Source organism: Plecotus auritus, assembly GCF_963455305.1.
Source record: "Plecotus auritus genome assembly, chromosome: X".
In the NCBI taxonomy this organism is placed as follows: domain Eukaryota; kingdom Metazoa; phylum Chordata; class Mammalia; order Chiroptera; family Vespertilionidae; genus Plecotus; species Plecotus auritus.
The window spans coordinates 102,460,177-102,477,618 of record NC_137784.1 but is presented as its reverse complement, the minus strand read 5'-3'; the positions used below and the strand labels follow the sequence as shown (position 1 = coordinate 102,477,618).

Here is a 17,442-nt window from a genome sequence, read left to right as displayed (position 1 = left end):
CCTAACCACTCCCCTATTAGCCTGATCGATGCCTAACTGCCCTCCTGCCGACCTGATTGCCCATAACTGCTCTCCCCTGCCGGCCTGGTCACCCCTAACTGCCCTCCCCTGCAGGTCTGGTAGCCCCTAACTGCCCTCCCCTGCAGGCCTCGTTGCCCCCAACTGCTCTCCCCTGCTGGCCTGGTCACCCCTAACTTCCCTCCCTTGCCAGGCTGGTTCCCCCTAACTGCCCTCCCCTGCCAACCTGACTGCCCCTAACTGCCCTCCCCTGTTGGCCTGGTCACCCCTAACTGCCCTCCCCTGCAGGCTGGGTCCCCCCCAACTGCCCTCCCCTGCAGGCCTGGTCCCCCCCAACTGCCCTCCCCTGCAGGCTGGGTCCCCCCCAACTGCCCTCCCCTGCTGGCCTGGTCGCTCCCAATTGCCCTCCCCCGCTGGCCATCTTGTGGTGGCCATCTTGTGTCCACATGGGGGCGGCCATCTTGTGTGTTGGAGTGATGGTCAATCTGCATATTATCTCTTTATTACATTGGATGATGTGATTACTACACTAAGTCTAGTAACCATCTCTTACCATGCCAATATTTTAAGTCAATCTATCCCCCAAAATAACCTATAAATATGGTGAAAAAGCCTGTCTAGATATTTTCATATGAGTTGACAAAAAACAAAAGTTTAATTTTGTTTATAGAGACAGATCCTCAGCGCTTAGCCTGGAGCATGGCACATAGACCATACTCAAGAAAAGAGTTATTGAAAGAGTGATAAATAAATAATGAATGAAAATACCTCAGGCATTATTATTAACCTGCCTTTGTTGTCATATTTTCTCCTTTCTTTTAGGTGTGTTGTCAGTTGTGTGTATAGTTGTCAGGTCAACCTCACTCTTGGAAATTGTCCTTTCTATCCAGTTTGAGACTTGCCTGAAAAAAACACCTATGGAACCATAGATCACTGGGTGCTGAAGGCTAGGAAAGGCCAACAGCTGTCTGACTATACCTTTCCCTCTTCCAGAGGCCTGTTTGGCCAGGCCTCAGCATCTCTTTCCTTGTACCTGCCTCTCCACCTCCAGTCTTGACCTATAAGGTCTATGATTCTTACTAGGTAAAGTTGTATATGACATAAGAAAGTAAGATTTTTTTGATAAGGTGGCATCAAAGCATCTATGTAAACATTAAGGGGGAGAGATCAACCAAAGGACTTGTATGAATGCATATAAGCCTAACCAATGGACATAGACAACAGGGTGGTGAAGGCATCAGTGGGGGGTCGGGGTGACGATGGGGGGATAAGGACACATATGTAATACCTTAATAAATAAATAAATTAAAAAAAGAAAGACACATTTTTCTTTTTAAAATTGCCAGATAGTATGTCTCTGACATATTATTCCTTGGTGTCAGCTTGTCTCCTATTGTTGCTGGTATGTGGTTTGAATATGTCTTCAAACATTTGGCCACATCATATGTGTCTTCAAACCAATTAAATTTTTTTGCAGTTGTCCAGGTATATTGTCTGTCAAGATCTCAAATTCATCATAGTGCTTGGTGAGAAATTTTTTAACAAAAGGATTTTTATAGTTCAGGGGTAAGGGAGGTCTGTTGTGTATATAGCTCAGTTGTAATAAAGCTTTAAGGTCATGTCAAAATGTCAATATACTCAGCATAGGTACATTTGTGGGGAGATTTTCCTCCTTTTCCCATATTATTAAAAAGCCCTGTAATAGATAACCAATAAATATTAAAATGTGGACTCCAATTAAAAATGCTTGTGTGTGTGTATGTATGTGTGTGTATAAGAGAGATTCTGAATGTGTAAGCAGTATCTGAATACTTTTAGTAGGGACTAGTTCCCAAATCACTTTGGGAGGGCTCTTCTTTTTGCTGCCTGAATTAAAAAAAATTTAAAAATTAAAATGACCAATGACAACAGTAACAGTTAAAGTCTAGTGTCGAAACAAAAACATTCTCCAGGAGTAATTCATCTGTCCTTCCTGGGGCTTACAATGCTGCAACTCAGAAGACAGGACAGTCCCCCAGATGGTCTCCAGACAAAGTTTAATTCTTCTGTCCTGTCTAGGGCCCTAGAGTGCCACTCCTCTCCTTTTATGTTTGTTTTCTTAAACTGGTTTAAATTAGTATTAAACATTTCATAAAAAAACAAACACAACCGCCGAAACCGGTTTGGCTCAGTAGCTAGAGCGTTGGCCTGCGGACTGAAGGGTCCCGGGTTCGATTCCGGTCAAGGGCATGTACCTTGGTTGCGGGCACATCCCCAGTGGGGAGTGTGCAGGAGGCAGCTGATCGATGTTTCTCTCTCATCGATGTTTCTAGCTCTCTATCCCTCTCCCTTCCTCTCTGTAAAAAATCAATAAAATATATTAAAAAAAACAAAACAAAACAAAACAAAAAACAACCTTCTTTATCCCCTGAACTATCTTCAGTGAGGATAAGTATGTGGAAAAGAAATCAAGCATTGTAGTTGTTTTCTAATATTTCTAAGGGTTTGAAGGCAGGGAGAATTTTGGAATTGCTTTTTCTCCCAGTGCTACTTTTTAACACAAATCTGCATCAGGTTAAATTTCCAAAACCTAGTAGAGAGTTATTATTTCAGTGCAGCTTTCTAAATCATAGTGGCATTTCTCTGGGCAATGGCAATAAAGCTGTCGATTTGTTTTTTAGCCTGGCGTGCCTCCACTTTTGGTTGGGACATTTAGTTTTGGAGCTGCTGTCTAAGGAAATCAGTTTTCAAGTCAAGGGGGTTGGTAATATTTCAGATGTCTCTTTCAGCTGTTCCCTCCCTCCCTGCCTTTCCTGTAGGAACAGGTCCCTCTGTGCCAGTGACTTTATGTGATTTTTATGATAAGAGCTAAGGATAGCTCAGAAAATGAGAGAAACAAAGGAATCATTTAAAAATACCATCATTTTAATGGCCGCCTTACCCAGGATGAGTAAAAATGTCTGCAGGGCAATTATAAAGGAATTTTATTTTATTTATTTCTCTCTCTTAGTGGAATAACTAGAGGGCTGGCCCCAGGCTGTTTTATGGTATTGCTATTTGATCCCTGTGGTTTTAGTATGAAGTGAAAATGGAAAGAAATGAGCTCATGTAATGTTTGTAAATGTTGCATCTGATCTTGTTTTATCCTCTGAAGTTCAGAAAGCATGCAATCAGAGGTTCCCAAGTTTTTCATGTGTGGAGGAGTTACTACTGTTAAACTTGCCTTGAGATTATTGAAGGTTGAGAGGGAAGTGACATGCTATGGCCGTTAAGTCCCCGAGAGATGATGTGTTCTTGCTGGCTGTCTTTGATCTATGGGGCTCAAGGAGGGTGGAGTGAAGGATACAAAGAGGACAAGTGGCTTAGAGACCAATTGGTTGGGCCCCCAGTATTATATGAATACCAAGCTTACCTTTGGTTAGTTTTATATAACATTTTAGTGCAAACAAACTAAAGAGTTGAATTTTCTATACTGCTCACTTCCACTCTTAGATCATCAACCTTTGTGTGCTGCCCTGAAGAACTTTCCTACAGAGTCCCAATGCTGTCACCAGCAACCAATTGGGGAAAAAGAAAAAGTGGCAGGTGCTGGAATTAGAAAATGCTTTTCACTTCCTTATATAACTAGAAATATCCACCTCCTTCTCTAGTTAGATTTTCAAAACAGCTCCATTTCCATACAAATTATTCATTGGCTGTAAAGGTCACTAGGAATTGGTGAGCATTAGAAACTGCAAGCCAATTAGAATGTGGCAATAGCTTTGTTCAGAATTAAATGTTGATTCAAAAGGACTCCAGCAATGTGATGCTCTTTAATGAAACCATCATTTCATGGATTAGTAGATGCTTTCCTGGTTTTTGAGAATGACACAAAGTGCATGGGGGATGGGGTCTGGGCATGGGGACAATGACTATTTGGTCACACTTTCAAGCCTTTGTACTAATAAATCTTCCCAGAGAGACTCTTTTGCCTGCAATAAGAATGAATGCTTTTGAAAGCTTAATGGGAATTGATGCCATCTATTGATTACCATTTAAAGCACACCTTCCTAATTTCTAATCATTGTTAAAGGAAAAGTGCTTTCCAGTGGAACAAGTATGTCTTATCAGAGGGTCTAAGTCTGATTTCTTGATAGCCTAAGAGGTCAATTACTTCATATAGCAACTTGAAGCCTATTGGATGGTGAATGCAAGCTCTGTTGAAGTTGATACCAAACCAGATTTCCATGGAGCAGATTATGTGCTGACTACTCAGCGGATGGAAATCCCTGGCTTCCTGTCCTGAAATGTGTGAGTGATTTCATGGGGACAGGGAATTATTCCTAGAGAAGCTTCTGGGACTGCCATAGTAGTGAGGGTCAAGGCCAGGTTAGTTCCAGAGGGTCTTTGTATTATTTTGATGCTTCCAATACTGGGCCTCTCTCCCTGGTTGGGGATTATGACCTACTCAGTCAACAGTGGTAGAAGTGTAAAGGGTATTCAGAGCCAATGAGAATTCTGGAAGGTTTTCAGAACTAACCCTTTCTTTTCCAGGGAATGAAAAACAGTTTTTATTTAATTGCCATAATTCCAAGAAACACACTCCCTCTGGTTTCCCATGAAATAATTGGACCAATCTCATGATAATACATGTAAAAATATATTTATTTCTGATTTATTAAAACAAGCTGGTTTATAACCAACATCTGTTTACTCTGGACCTTTGAGGAAAAGCAAGTAACTATACCTGCCATCCAATAACTTGATTATTGGTTGGCGAGAGTGACTAAATGCTTCCTCTCTACCTACAGGTAGCTTCTAGATCATTGCTACAACCAGTTGCAGTGATTATAGTAGTAGGCAGTGGTAACATGTAAAATGGGTTCATTTCTTTTTAAAAATATTGTTTTATTGCTTTCAGAGAGGAAGGGAGAGGGAGAGAGAGATAGAAACATCAATGATGAGAGAGAATCACTGATTGGCTGCCTCCTGCACGCCCCACACTGGGGATCGAGCCCACAACCCAGGCATGTGCCCTGACTGCGAACTGAACCGTAACCTCCTGGTTCATAGGTTGACACTCAACCACTGAGCCACGCTGGCCGGGCTAGAATGGTTTCATTTTCTAATCAACCACCATATTTTCCTGGTTGGGGCAACTGAAAAAATATTTGAGTTCTTAAACAGTCCATTGGTAGCCTTTCTTATAGTCCAGTTGCTACAGAACAAAGATCTTGATAATTTATGTAAATGGTTTGTCCATCACATTATCCTTCTATAATTTTCTGCCTCCATCTCCTTTAATCTTTTCTCTTGATAGTGTTTATGTAACTTTTTCTAGTGAACAATTTACTGTTTCCTCACCAAGAGTTGGCCTCCAGGGAGGGAGTTAGAGGGGAAAATAAGTCTTCTCATGAAATTGAAAAACAATTATTAGATTCCCTGAAAATTGAATTATCATCATGTCCATGAATACTTGAAACAGCTGTAATACATTTCAATAGAAAACCAATGTCTAAAAAAGAATAGGTAATTTTATAGTCCTTCAGTCTTCAGAGTCCTAGACAGAGTCAATTATCTGACTTCTGTGAACTGCTGAGACACAAAATCACTGCTTTTGTAAAAGCTAGAAAGGAGAATATATATTACTTAGTTCAATACCCTCAATATTCAAGGAAGGGAACTGAGGCTGACAGAAGTTAAATGACTTGCCCAAGGACAAACAATCACTTTGTGGCAGGGTTGAGATTCAAACCTGGCAGTTCAAGCTTAGAGCTCTTGGCATGCCACTTATGTCACAAACAAGTCTTAGTTCTAAAGGACATTGAATTAAGTCAGCAACCAAGGAGTCTCTGCCTTGATAACATTCCCACTCTTTCCTAACCCTCCCTTAAAAGCATTGTGAGAAGATAATACAATAAAAATCAGCAGGCCCAATTAAAGTAAAGAACTTACTCTGAAAAATTCTTTTGTTGATCCAGAGTCCAGGGTCCCATATGCAATTTCAGTCTGCTTAGCTAAGTCTTCAGCACTCTCTATAGGAGAAACCATCCTCTCCACAGTCAGGAAAGCAGCGAGATTGGCAGTATAGGAAGAAATTATGATCAGGGTGAAGAACCACCAAACCCCTCCAACAATGCGCCCAGAGAGTGACCTACAAAACAAAACAAAGACAAATCCAGACCCAGAGGGGCCAGATTTCAGTTTAAGTAATCCTTATCTTTATTTCTGAAAAGAGGACTGGTTTCAGTGTAGCTGGTGAGGGAGGAAAGTAAATGATGTCAAGGAATTAACACATCAAACAAAAGTAGCACATTAATAACAACCACCCATGTTATGATGGCATATAATGATACATGCATAATGCTCTTTAGGCCTATATGGGTTCAAAGTAGGTGTTTGTTTTTTTTTTTTTTTTTTAATTGTAGGAAAATATCTTCTTTTACCAGCTCCAGCTTACATGTAATAATTGTACTTATTAGATCTTACTCCTGTGAGCTTTGCTGGGCCACCCACACCTGTGGAAGACTGTATCGTTTCCTTTAAGGCAAGAGATTCTAAGCTTTGTCTGCACAGTAGAATCACCTAAGATCTTTTAAAAAAATCTTATGCTCAGGCCCACCCAGGACCAGTTAACTCAGAACCTGGGAGATCAGACCCAGACATATGTATTTTTTTAAAGCTCGCCAGGTGATTGCAATGTGCAGCCAAGGTTGAGAACCACTGATATGAGGCAATGGCATGGGGAAAAAAGCCACAAACGTTTACATAATTGAAGAGAAATGGATAGGTGCTGGTAAATATTATTCACTTTGAGTTTAATAAATCTAATGGAAACATGGCCATTTTGTGGAGTTGGTCACCCATGAGGCAAGGAGCCATAAGATGGAGCTAGTGGGGCTTAGGAACTTAGCTCCAGGGATCAAAACTTTTCTCTTTTACTGTCTAAGTCTTAGCACACCGGAGACACTTCAAGTGAAGTAGGAAACTACCTGTACAATAGGATTTGAGAGGTACTATAAGGTTTGTCTCATCCCCTCACCCCCATAACCAACCAAACAAAACCACCCTCACTGGCCTACCACAGAAATTCTTCAGTAGATTTCATCAAAATGTTACAAAATAGTCATGGGATGGTAAAATACAGCATAGGAAATGTAATCTATAATAATCTATAATAATAAAAGCATAATACGCTAATTAGACCAGACAGCAGGATGTGCTTCCTGACAAAGCCGCGGAGGCTGTGAGGGCTGAGGGCAGGCAGTCTTGGTGGCCAGCAGCAGCAGCTGCAGTGGCGGGGTGATGGGGGTGGTGCCTTCCCCTGATCATCCCGGTGCCTCCGGCAGAGGGAGGCCAGACTTCGGCTTAGGCCTGCTTGGGGAGGAAATCCCCTGAGGGCTCCCGGACTGTGAGAGGGGACAGGCTGGGCTGAGGGACACCCCCATCCCAGTGCACGAATTTTCATGCACCGGGCCTCTAGTCAATAATATTGTAATAATTTTGTATGGATGGTGTCAAGGGAATACTAGACTTATTAGGGGGTCACTTTTTAAGTTATATAAATGTCTAACCACTATGCTGCATACCTGAAACTAATATTGAATGTCAAATGTAATTGAAAAATAAAAAAGTAGTGCTTAACTTCAACAGCACTTATTATCACATTATTTTGGATTAGTCTAACCAATTAGTAGAAAATGGGACAGAAGATGGGTAAGTTTTAATAAGGGAAAATTTTGTTCTTAAATGTAACCTGGGGTGTTTGTTAAAATGAAGATTCAGAATATCTGAGTACTCAAGAATCTTCACTTTTAAAAAATTATTTTTCAGTTAGAGTTGACATACAATATTGTATTAGTTTCAGGTGTACAGGATAGAGATTAGACATTTATATACCTTGTGAAGTGATCATTATGGTAAGTCTAGAACCCATCTGACACCATACATAGTTACTATAATATTATTGATTATCTTATCTATGCTGTACTTTACTTTCCTGTGACTAATTTTGTAACTGGCAGTTTGTAATTTTTAATCCTCTTCACCTTTTCCACCCATTCCCCCATCCTTTAAGCATCACTGGTGATTGTAGTGGTCTGCAGACTCAAATGAGAAATATTGTTCTTCTATATCAGTGATTCTTAACTCTGCCTGCACAAGAATATCATCTGGGGAGCTGGAGATAAAATAAAGCAAAAAGACAAAAAAACATGCCTAGACTCCACCCCAGACCAATTAAATCAGAATCCCTGGGGGTTGCACCTAATCAGCGGTATTGTTATAAAGCTCTGGTGCAGCCAGGATTGCGAGTCATAGACCTACACCATGAATGCTACTCAGGGCCAGGGTCTGTGGGAAGTTATGCTCAGTGATGGGTAATGGCTTGTACTGAGGAAACTCCATCTCCTTCACAATGTGCTGAAGGCTGGCTTTGTCTGCAGAAATTAAAATTTGGCTGATAGGTTTTATAAAACATTGCCACACTATCCTTAGGATAGTTCTGCTCTGTGGCAGAGCTTCATCCTGGTTAGGATATGTTCTCTCATGCCCAGAAAAGCTCACAGGAAAAGAACACCCTCTGTCATAAAGTCAAGAATAGGCGTAGGAGCCTGGCACATCTCCAGGCTCTGTGGGAAGAGGGCAGTTCTGGGCTGAAAGTTGGCAAATCAAGTTCTTCTTTGTTTGTATTTGCATTTTACCACTTTGAAGGAAATTTGAATTTCTGTGTCCCAAGACAATCTTTTATTAGCCTCTGGAAAATTCAGTTTTTTTTAGATTTTTACACTCTGATAAAATAATTTTGGTGTTTTTATAGTGTTCTTTATTTATTAACTGTAACAAAACTACTTGATCTTTAAAAGTCTGTAATTCCTATTTGTTCTTGGATGCCTTAAACAGCCCTTATTTTTTTTTTAAAAATTTCTGAACATAATCACATTTAGCTTTTCAGATGTGAAAATTTGCTTTGCGACACATTTTTCTAACTAATAGTTGCACTCTCTTAAGATTTCAATTGGGAATATTTTACTTTTAATCAAAAGATGTGAAAACATCTGGGTGAGTGAGAAAGAATATGTCATACTTCCAAAGCCTAAAAGTTTATAAAATATTTTAATTATGAATTTGGACCGTTCACAGTCTTTCTTCATTGTTGCTGTATACATTTAATTTATTCTTGACTGATCTGACTCTGGAAATAATTTAATGTATAAAAAATTAATGCTCCAAAGCATCTGTAGTAATAAGGTAATAAAAATGATAACAATAATAATTAACACTTATTGAACACTTTCTATGTGACACACTCTGTTTTAATTGCTTACATGTGTCAACTCTTTTAATCCTCTATCCTTACAGTTAGGTACTGCTTTACAGGTAAGATTATAGTGGTATTTTACATATAAAGAAATTGAGTCACAGAGATGAAAAATAGGAAATAATCTATACTTACACAATAGGAAAGAAAGGCCCAAATTTTTGTAGTACAAAATACTCATATTTTATATGAGAAAATCCAGAATGGTGTGCAAATTATAGAAGATTCAAGTTTTCTGCAAACACTGAGAAATATAATTGCAAGAAAACCAAACATGTTTGGATTATTGCTTATTATTTATTGTTTATTTGGAATGAAACTGTAAACATCATTCTAATTTGGAATGATGGGGTCTTACTGAGACCAAGGAGAAAACTGATTTTGAAGTATTTCCAGACTCATGGTTTGGTATGGAAAGGGGTATGTTCTGCTGCTGCAAAAACTAATAGTTTTTTATGCATGTTTACTTGAAATGTGGAGAACATGGTAATTTATGGAAATTACACTTGTGCCATTCTATTGAGGCTAATTGACTATGGCTGTGTCTGTATGATCTAAAATTAGGCCTGCACATCATAATCTGGCTATTTTGGCCCCTTTAATAGCTGACTCGGACAATAATTTACTTGATCAGTGTGACTTAGCTGATATTGGCTATTGGCATGACTGAAAATGCAGATGCAAAATGATCATTTTTTGTGGCCTCTTGTCTACATGGCTATTGACTTGGGCAATTATAGGGTTATGCTATACCTGTAAGTTTGAAGAATTTTGGTAAATATCCACATAGAAATGGTATAATAATATACACAAACATAAACATGGATGGAAAAAGGAGCTTTCTTAGAATCAATCAGTGTTAAATGCTCAAGCTTGATTCATTTTCCCCTCAAGACAATAGTAGCTTTGAAAAGAGTATTGGTGAAATTTCTACCACTTTCTTTCCTTATATGGTATGGATGACTAAATCCTTTCACTGAGAAAAGGTGCAGTGGAAGTCATGGGGAAGTAACTCTATAAGAATTTTTATGTATCCCTTTTCTCATTAGTGAAACTATTGCAATTTAAATCCACATTTCACATAGAAGCTATATAAAAAGTGACTGATGGGTCAGCCCCAACACATATTTTAACAGATCTATTAAAATAAGACATGACTTTACAGTTGAGTAAAAAGACATGTAATTTTCCAGTATCTTCCCCCCCCATAATGCAGCTTCAAAATGTTTAACATTCATTTCAAATAACTTTAAAAATTTTTATTGAATTTATTGGGGTGACACTGGTTAATAACATTGCATAGGTTTCAGGTGTGCAATTCTATTGTATATTGTTTTGTGTGCTTACCACCCCAATTCAACTCTCCTTCCATCATCATATATCCCCCTTTTACCCTCTTCTACCTCCCACCACCCCACTTTCTCTCTTGTAATCACCATACTGTTGTCTGTGTTTATGAGTTTTATTCTTTGCTTAATCCATTTACCTTTTTAACCCAGTTCCCCCAACCCACATCTCCTCTGACAACTGTCAGTTTGTTCTCTATATCTATGAGTCTGTTTCTATATTGTTTGTTAGTTAATTTTGTTCCTTAGATTCCATATATAAGTGAAATCATAAGGTACTTGTCTTTCTCTGATTGGCTTAGTTCACTTAGCATAATACTCTCCTGGTCTACCCATGATGTCACAAAAAGTAAAATTTCCTTCATTTTTATGGCTGAGTAGTATTCCATTATGTAAATGTACCATAGCTTTTTTATCCACTCAACTACTGATGGACACTTGGGCTGCTTCCAAATCTTGGCTATTGTAAATAATGCTGCAATAAACATAGGGATGCATATATTCTTCCAAATTAATGTTTCAGTGTTCTTCAAATATATTCCCATAAATGGAATCCCTGGGTCATAAGGCACTTCCATTTTTATTTTTTTGAGGTAACTCCATACTGCTTTCCCCAGTGGCTGCACCAATCTGCTTTTCCACCAATAGTATTCGAGGATTCTCTATATCCTTGCCAGCACTTGTTGATTTGTTGATGATAGCCATTCTGTGTAAAAACATTTTAGTTTGATGTAGTCCCATTTGTTTACTTTTTCTTTTGTTTCCCTTCCCCAAGGAGATATCTCAGAAAAAAATATTACTACAAGAAATGTCTAATATTTTACTGCCTATGTTTTTTCTAAAATTTTTATGATTTTGAGCCTAACATTTAAGTCTTTAATCCATTTAGAGTTTATCCTTATGTATGGTGTAAGAATGTGGTCCAGTTTCATTCTTTTGCACGTCTGTCCAATTTTTCCAACACCATTTATTGAATAGACTACCTTTACCCCATTGTATGTTTTTGTCTCCTTTGTCAAATATTGCCCATAAAAGTGTGGGTTTATTTCTAAACTCTGTATTCTGTTCCATTGATCTGTATGTATGTTTTTATACCAGTACCATGCTGTTTTGATTACTATGACCTTGTAGTAAAGTTTGATGTCAGGTAGCATGATTCCTCTAACTTCTTTTTTCTCAAGATGTTGTAGTTATTCAGGGTGATTCCATATAAATTTTTGGAATATTTGTTCTAGTTCTGTGACAAACACCACTGGTATTTTGATAGGAATTGCATTGAATCTATAGATTGCCTTGGGTACTATGGACATTTTAATGATGTTAATTTTTCCTATCCATGAACATGGAGTATACTCCCATTTATTTGTATCTTCTTTGGTTTCTTTATTTAGTGTCTTGCAATTTTCCAAGTATAGGTCTTTTACATTCTTGGTTAAATTTATTCCTAAGTATTTTCTTTTCTTTTTGAAAAAAGTGTAAATGGGATTGTTTTCTTAGTTTCCCTTTCTGATAGTTCATTATTGGTGTAAAAAATGAAACTGATTTCTGGATATTTAGTTTGTGTCCTGCTCCTTTACTGAATTCATCTATCAGTTCTAATAGTTTTTTTTGGTGTAATTATTAGGGCTATCTATACTCTCATGTCATCTGCAAATAATTACAGTTTTACTTCTTCCTTTTCAATTTGGATGCCTTTTATTTGTTCTTTTAGTCTGACTGCTGTGCTAGGACTTCCAGTACCATGTTGAATAAGAGTGGTGAAAGTGGGCATCCCTGTCTTGTCACCAATCTTAAGGGAAACGCTTTTAGTTTTTGCCCCTTGAGTATGATGTTGGCTGTGGGTTTGTCATATATAGCCTTTATTACGTTGAGGTATGTTCCATTTCTACTTTGCTGAGATTTAAAAAAAATCATAAATGGATGCTGGATTATGCTTTTTCTGCATCTAATGATATGATTTTTATCTTTCATTTTGTTTATGTGGTGTATCATGTTTATTGATTTGTAGGCATTGTACCAACCTTGCATCCCCCAAATAAATCCCACTTGATCATGGTGTATAACTTTCTTTATATATTGCTTGATCCAGATTTGGTAATTGTTGAAGATTTTAGCATCTATGTTCTTCAGGGATATTGGCTTATAATTTTCTTTCTTTGTCATTTATTTAGTTTTGGAATTAGGATAATACTGGCCTTGTAAAATGAGCTTGGGAGTCTTTCCTTCTCTTAAACAGTTTCTTAGTTAATAGTGAAGTATATTTTATAACCTATGAAATGATAGTAAAAGTAATGGTGATTGTGGGGGGAGGAGGGTGGATTGAGATGGAAGAGGGCATAGAGGGGATAAGTGGTGATGGCAAAAATAAAATAAAATAACAACAAAAAAATAACAAAACAGTAAGCTATGTGCTGTAACCTTCATCTTGTAAGTAAATTTTGAAATTTGCACTTTACTGGCTTTACAAGATAATGAGCTTGAATTACAAACCACTTCTCTTTTGCACAAACTATCATTCCTTTCTCCCCCCTTTTTTCTTTCAAAGACTGCATCATTTCCACATTCCATTCAATGCTGTGTCTATGACAGATTGTTTAAAAATGTGCAGAATCAATATTTGGCTTTTATAGTCTTCTCTGATGGGAATAAGTAACCATCTCCCAAAGACTGAAAACTACAGCTTTCAGTCAGAAAAGTTATGAAATTGTTGTAATAAAAATCCTGCTATTATATCATTAATTTATTACCACATCACTACTGCTTTGAAGTGAATTTATAGTTCGATGAAGCCACTGGTTATACATCAGCAAAGGAAAGGATATTGCTTACAATGGAGTAAAAATATCCTGTTGTCTTTGACCCCATTTATTTTATACCCTTCATGTCTTTTATTATTCTGTACATGCTTTTCATTTTAGAGAAGAATCTATGTGTCAACTAACCTGGACAAATCCTCCTCTCTGTTCTTCAAAATATTTGATATCTTGAAAACTTACTGCCTTTGGAAAACTCTGTATACCACTATCAGGTTCAGTTAGTGTCTTCTCCCCATTTTCTCTGCTATAATTTCCCCAACCCTCATATCTTCCAACTTGGCCATCCCTCAGATGTCCCTGCAGCTCTGAAGAAAGTCAGCAGGGGGAGCATTTGTCTGGAGGGACTTGGACTTCGGACAGCTTAGCAGTTCTATCAAAGTTTTACAAATGAAATATACTTCAGATTAAAAAAATTGCAACCTCCTACCAATATCAATAAGACATCATGGAATAATATAATCAAACTATTTGCTATTGGTGTAATCCTTAAGGAAAGCACTATATGTGTTCAAGATGGAGTGCTGTTAGTGATTTATCATCAGAAATCTATTTGGCATTGACTAACATGTCATCTGTATTTCTACAGAGTTTTAGGAACTAAAATTCAAATGCAATATTAACTATTAGTATTTGTGAAAGTAGGATAGTTAAGAGCAGCTAGTTTAAAAATGATAATAGTTAACATTTATTGAGAACCTACATGAGGAACTGCCTCAGGTTACACAACTGCTAAGCAGATTGTGAATCTCTAGTGAGACTAAGCACCCACATATTTAACCATTATGCTCTCTCAGTCTGGATATACCCACTATCTATCTCTCCACTCCTCCACCCACTCAAGGGAAGAGGTCTAATGGAATATCCTCAGACGTAAAAACATTGCAAAATAATATACAATGCTCTTGTTATCTGTAATAATAAGAAACTAGAATTTCTTAGTTAATAATGAAATGTATTATTAACTATAATACATGACTCCTCCTCCCCCAGTAAATTAGTTCATGTGTGGATATAACCTCAGCTTATTACATTGATTATCCTTTCTAAAGGTGATTCAGACTCCAGATGAATTGTTCACCCTATGAGGTGGTTGAAAATATCAAGCCGAATACTGACTAAACTAAGCTTCTAGGTTACTTTCAATAGCTTTGTTTGATGGAAATAGAATGATGCTCAGTTTTCCTCATGATATCTTATTGCTGATTTCCTAGTCTTTTACTTTGAATGAACACATGCCCAGCAGCATTTTAAATACTCATTGCCTAGTTTCTTTAACAACAAGGGCAAAGGCATAGTTTCATCAGAGTTTGGGGAACTGGAAAACAGCTCTGGTGCATGAACATGAAAGAAAAGAATGGAACAAGAGATGCACCTTGAGATCAGTAATGGTAGGTAGTATATGATAGTGGAAACAATTATACTGCTAGCTCTTAAAATCTCTATGACATTGGGTTCATTACATTATCTCTCTGGGTATGGTTCCTTTGTCTCTGATATAAGAAAAGCAGCATGACATGGAAGTGTTTTGGAGTCGGAATTAGGTTTGAATACCGGCTTTGCTGTTTGTTAGCTGTGTGCCTGGCAAGTTAATCTGAGCGTCACCTCCTTCAATTTAAAAATAAGTATACTGCCTACCCTGTGGCAGTGTTTTGAGGATTAAAATCCACATGATAATGCAGGTAAAGTGCTCATACACTGTAGAGTTCAGTGAAGGTTGTTGCCCCTGTGCCTTCAGTAAATGGAAGCAGTTGGGTTCATTTATCTCTGACCTCTTTTCATGTCATAAGATTTGATCATTTTACTTTAAAACTGTTTCTTATAGTTCCTTGAATTGCTTCAGTTTTGAGAAAAGTAAAAGTACAATGCATGCTCACATTCTGGACTCACTGGAGAGTTTGCATCCCAAGTGTGGCCATTAAACAAATAAAGTATAATACTGGTGTTTGCAATTAAGAAGGCAACAATGAACCTTAGAGCGCAACTATGTTATTATAAGGAATTTCTAAAAGTGCTAATAAAGAAGCACATTTCAGTGGGGATTGCCATTATACAATTAAGTACAAATATATAACCAATAAAGCTCTCAAGAAAAGGGGAAACATGTTTCCTCCTTACTGGTATATAATAAACATGCTAAGAAGTATAACATTTTATCAAGAAACTTAAAGATATAATTTCTTTCAAAGGGCAAAAAAGGCAGTATTGAAGGAGAAATCACCCATATGGTAGAAAGTATGGAGCTCAGAAAGGTTATAATTTATTATTCAAAAGAACAATAAGGATAATACTTCTTACTCTAGACCAGTGTTATTCCATAGGCTGTGTGCCCCATTGAGTTTCTATCAGCATTAAAAAAGAATAGAAAACATTAAAGTGCATGATACACTATAAGGGTAATGTCTGGTGACACTTTTGTTATATACACATATATGTACTGAGTCATGATGGAAAATTTTGTACTGAGGGCTATGGTTAAGAAATTTGAAAACCATTGCTCTGTATGACAGTATCCAGTGGAGTATAAATTTGACATATTTTAATGCCTCACAAGAGCCACAGCTTAAATTCTGCTATAAAAAAATTTGTTGAGCTTGTCATTTTCAGGTCATCGTCTTTAAACCATCACTTAACAAAGCAATATGCATAAATACTTATAAAAACAAATGACTTTTTTCTTAAACCTGTGTAAGTATGCATAGTAGTATGCAGCACTCCAGTGGGGATATCACAAATTTAGTTTTGAAAATTCACTTACAGAAACCGATAAAATCTCCAGCCTTAATGACTTTAGCATTGTCTCAACACAGATTAGCAGCCATGTTAAAGATCATTCAGTTATGGGATCATTCAGAAACCCTGGTTTCTTGAGGTGAATGTTTTTAAAAAAATAGGAAAACCAATTAGCAAAACAAATGTACTCCCAGGTGATATCACAGAATGACACACATTCTAAGCACAAATGAAATAGAGTGAAATAATTTTGAGAATCTCACCAAACAGATTAAGGGTGGCAAAAAAGTATGACTACAAATGAGGCTTACCTCACATGTTATGCTGAAAAGCTGTTGAAGATGGTTACCAGGTGAATTATACTGCAAAACTTCATTTGAAATGTTTTGTGATCAAAGTGAATAATCTCAAAATGAGGTATACTTTAAAAACCTATACAGATCATGTATTATAGAAATCTATACTTGAAAACTATATAATCTTATTAACAAATGTCACCCCAATAAATGTAATAAAAAATTAAAACCTGGTTAGGTGACTTTCTGAGTCCTTATATTCTAAATGAAAATTCCTAAATGTTTGTGTAATTGATTCTGCTCAGTATTTGGATACATGTTCAATTTTACCAAAGCTGCAACATTTTATGTTGGAGCAAAGCATTTTTTCTGATTATAAAGATGATATATTTGCTCCCAATATTTTATCATTATGAATTAGCTACGATTTTTGTTTAGGTGAGTTAATGCTTAAACTAAGGGGGTGAGTCCAAGACATTCACAATATTTCAATAGTTTTACTGAGATAACATTTGCATACAATAAAATTCACCACTGTAAATGTACAAATAGTAATTTTAGTAAATTTAGAGTTGTGTAACCATCACCACAATTGTTTTGGAACATTTATTCCCCAAAGTTCCCTTATACCCATTTGTAATTAATCCTGACAAGGCTGGGACTAGGGTGAGGCAAGTGGGGCATTTGTCCCATGCACAAAATTTAAAGGGGGTGCAAAAATATCACTAATCAAGATAAATAGCACTTTAATGCAATATTTTTTAAAAACCAAAATTAATGCAAAAAAACTATAACTAACCAAAAGCCAACATTTTAAATAAAAACTGAATCCGACCCCTGAACTTTCTCTATTCAGCCTCACTTGCCTCACCCTAATTCTGGTCCTGATTAGCCTCTCTCTGCTCCCTCCAACCCCCCTGGAAACCACTAATGTAATTTATGTCTCTATAGAGATGCCT

The 17,442-nt window shown here is 37.2% G+C and overlaps 1 protein-coding gene across 5 annotated transcripts in view; it reads right to left on the bottom strand.

The window, feature by feature from the left end:
* The window catches only part of GRIA3 (glutamate ionotropic receptor AMPA type subunit 3), a 383,198-nt gene that overhangs the window by 62,295 nt on the left and 303,461 nt on the right, over window positions 1–17,442 (bottom strand). For all 5 annotated transcript variants that reach the window (XR_013959772.1, XR_013959773.1, XM_080652807.1 and 2 more), the window contains exon 12: window positions 5,932–6,130. Coding sequence is in view for 3 of the 5 variants with exons in the window: in XM_080652807.1 (XP_080508933.1) it covers window positions 5,932–6,130 (199 nt within the window). In the remaining 2 variants the exon portion in view is untranslated. The remainder of the gene's footprint in view (window positions 1–5,931; window positions 6,131–17,442) is intronic.